Source organism: Arachis ipaensis, chromosome B10, assembly GCF_000816755.2.
Source record: "Arachis ipaensis cultivar K30076 chromosome B10, Araip1.1, whole genome shotgun sequence".
Lineage (NCBI taxonomy): Eukaryota > Viridiplantae > Streptophyta > Magnoliopsida > Fabales > Fabaceae > Arachis > Arachis ipaensis.
The window spans coordinates 89,787,515-89,789,937 of NC_029794.2; the positions used below are offsets into that span (position 1 = coordinate 89,787,515).

The 2,423-nt window shown below is 39.0% G+C and overlaps 1 protein-coding gene across 4 annotated transcripts in view; it reads right to left on the reverse strand.

Annotated features, from left to right (window-relative positions):
* Nucleotides 1–1,813, reverse strand: part of LOC107622937 (kinesin-like protein KIN-12D) — a 15,735-nt gene extending 13,922 nt beyond the window's left edge. For 2 of the 4 annotated variants that reach the window (XM_021114803.1, XM_016325017.2), the window contains exons 1-4: nucleotides 1,493–1,801; nucleotides 775–1,405; nucleotides 510–665; nucleotides 312–395 (exon numbers count right to left, since the gene is read on the reverse strand). In XM_021114803.1, coding sequence (XP_020970462.1) covers nucleotides 312–395; nucleotides 510–665; nucleotides 775–1,404 — 870 coding nt within the window. In that variant the 5' untranslated portion in view covers nucleotide 1,405; nucleotides 1,493–1,801. Of the gene's footprint in view, nucleotides 1–311; nucleotides 396–509; nucleotides 666–774; nucleotides 1,406–1,492 lie in introns of all 4 variants that reach the window. The other 2 variants (XR_002356559.1, XM_021114804.1) reach the window with 2 other exon arrangements.

A 2,423-nucleotide genomic window follows, 5' to 3' on the forward strand; every position in this document is an offset into this window, starting at 1 on the left:
CTAAATTATGGGGCATGAAAGGATGAAACCTTTATGCTACTGTCAGTGCAACATTACCATTTGGTAATCGCAAATCTTTGCTAACAAGCAAGCAGCATACACTATCAAGGTTTATGCGGTCATGGATAACACAGATAATAAGCGGGATCACGATTTTCAACTAAATATGAAACCAATCACAATAATGGGGTTTTGCATAACCCAGGTAAAGTACACATAGCTAACAAATGAAATGCCTACAAGTTAAATTGCTTACAAGGATGAATAACAATAACAGAATAACAATTAGACTAATCCATTCAGCATAATACCTGTCCATATGCGAACATACAACTGTTATATCCTGAAAGGCAGTTTTCTACCATTGGAAGACCAGCCATTCGGAAAATCATTTCCTACATAAAAATAAATAAATAACTAAATAAATAATAAAAAGAGAGAGACAGAAGAAATTAACAACTTCATCCAGTGAATCCGTGCATCAACCTCTCTTTTCAATGCTAACACACCTGGTCTACTGTTTCACATGCAACATGGTCAAATGTGAATCGAGATTCCGGTTGCCCAACCCAAGTAATGCACTGCGCACTTTCTTGCTTCAAACATCTGTTATAACCATGCATACTCCTCTCCATGCTATTGAGGGGGCGAACACGAATAATAACCTAACCAAGTTTTCGCATTAGAATTCAAAACCCCCTTCCAAAAAAAAACCCAAAAATAAATAAAAAGAGAAGCTAATTAGCTCAATTGGGATACATATCTTAATCTTACCTGTACATTGTGATTAATCCAGAAGGAAGGATCTTCCTTGAGATCAAAGTGAGGCACTTCGATAGTGTTAATAACCGTTGGGGTAACAGCCGAGCTAGGAACCCCTTTATACAAGGAAATATAGCTTCCCAAGCGAGCACTGAAACTTCCATCAGCCTTACTCCGAACACTTGAGCTCGGAGGAGGCTTTGTCACACTCTTTGTCGGAGTGCTCTGCACCGAATTGCTCTCCGAACAAGCCGTGGTAGCAGCAGCAGCTCTTCCTCCAGTGCGTGTCACCCTAGGAGTGACATTACTCACAGCACCAGATCCCCTCCTCTCATCGCACATGGAAACTGCATCGTTCTTCTGATTCCATCCGAACCGGTTCTTGGACAGGACTGATCCTCCTGCTGCGTGCTTATCCGGCGTGCGAAACGGCACAGGTGGATCAGATCCTCTTGCTTTGTGGAGCTTAGAAGGAGTCCTCTCGATCTTGCTAAGAGAACTCCCTTCCTGAATTGTGTTTAGTGGAGGTCTAGAACCTTCGCCGCAGCTCGAAGCAGCAGATGCGGAATCCGAAGGATCCACATTCTCGATCTCTTCGTTTTTCACTGGATTTCGGCGCGTCAACTTGGAATCTCTCAGCATTCTACCACAGAAAAACAAAAAGATCAGAAATGACGCAGTAAGCACACAAAAAGAAACAATAATAAAAACTGCAGTGTTCATTTCATACCTGAATGAGGAGTTGAAGAACAGAATCCCGTATCTGCGAATTTGAGAAATTCTGAACCTTAATTGTTTCCTGCCTGTTCAAGATGGATTATTGGAGTTTTTGCTAGGGATTTGAGATAGAACTGGATCGCTCAACATAGATCGTGTTCTAACTCGAACTCGAACTCGAACTCATTCATGCACACGCACACAGACACTCTCTCTCTCTCTCTCTCTCTCTCTCACGCTAGATGTGAGGGTTTGGGGAGGGCTTTGCTTTGTTTTCCGTTTGATTTGAAAATTTTGAAGTGGAATAGTAGTAATGAAAAGGGACTTACATTAAACGGCTGAGATTCGATCTAGGATTCAAATTTGTGTACATAATCGCGGTTTCATGGTTCGAATTGCGAGGGTATTTTTGTCATTGGGATGTGGGTTCTTGACACCGTGTTGGTTGTAATTAAAGCAAGGATTCAAATTTTCAACGGCTAAGTTAAGTTGGGTTAAGTTGGGTCCATTGCTATATTAACTATGATTCACGTTTTTGCATTAATGGGCCACAGAGCTTAAACGAACTGTTCTCCTATGAAGTTATGAAACCTGACCCCAACAAAAAAATGTTTTGTAAAATCAACTTAGCTTGGTTTAATGATTAATTCACTATTTCGTTTAAATAAGTATTAAAGATTTAAATTTCGCCTTATATAATAATTTATTGATTAACAACAAATTTTTAATAGTACTTAGATCTTTGGTTTGTTGGATTGAGAGCAAAGACGAATTATAAAATTTTAATATAGATAAGCCATATTAAAAAAATTATAAATTCTTTTTTATAATTTTATTTTTAGTGAAAGAGTCTAGCAGCGAAAACAATACAAATATTCAACACAAGAGTAATATGGAAGCACTCACAACATAATATAGCAGCAACAATAACAAGCAGATATAGC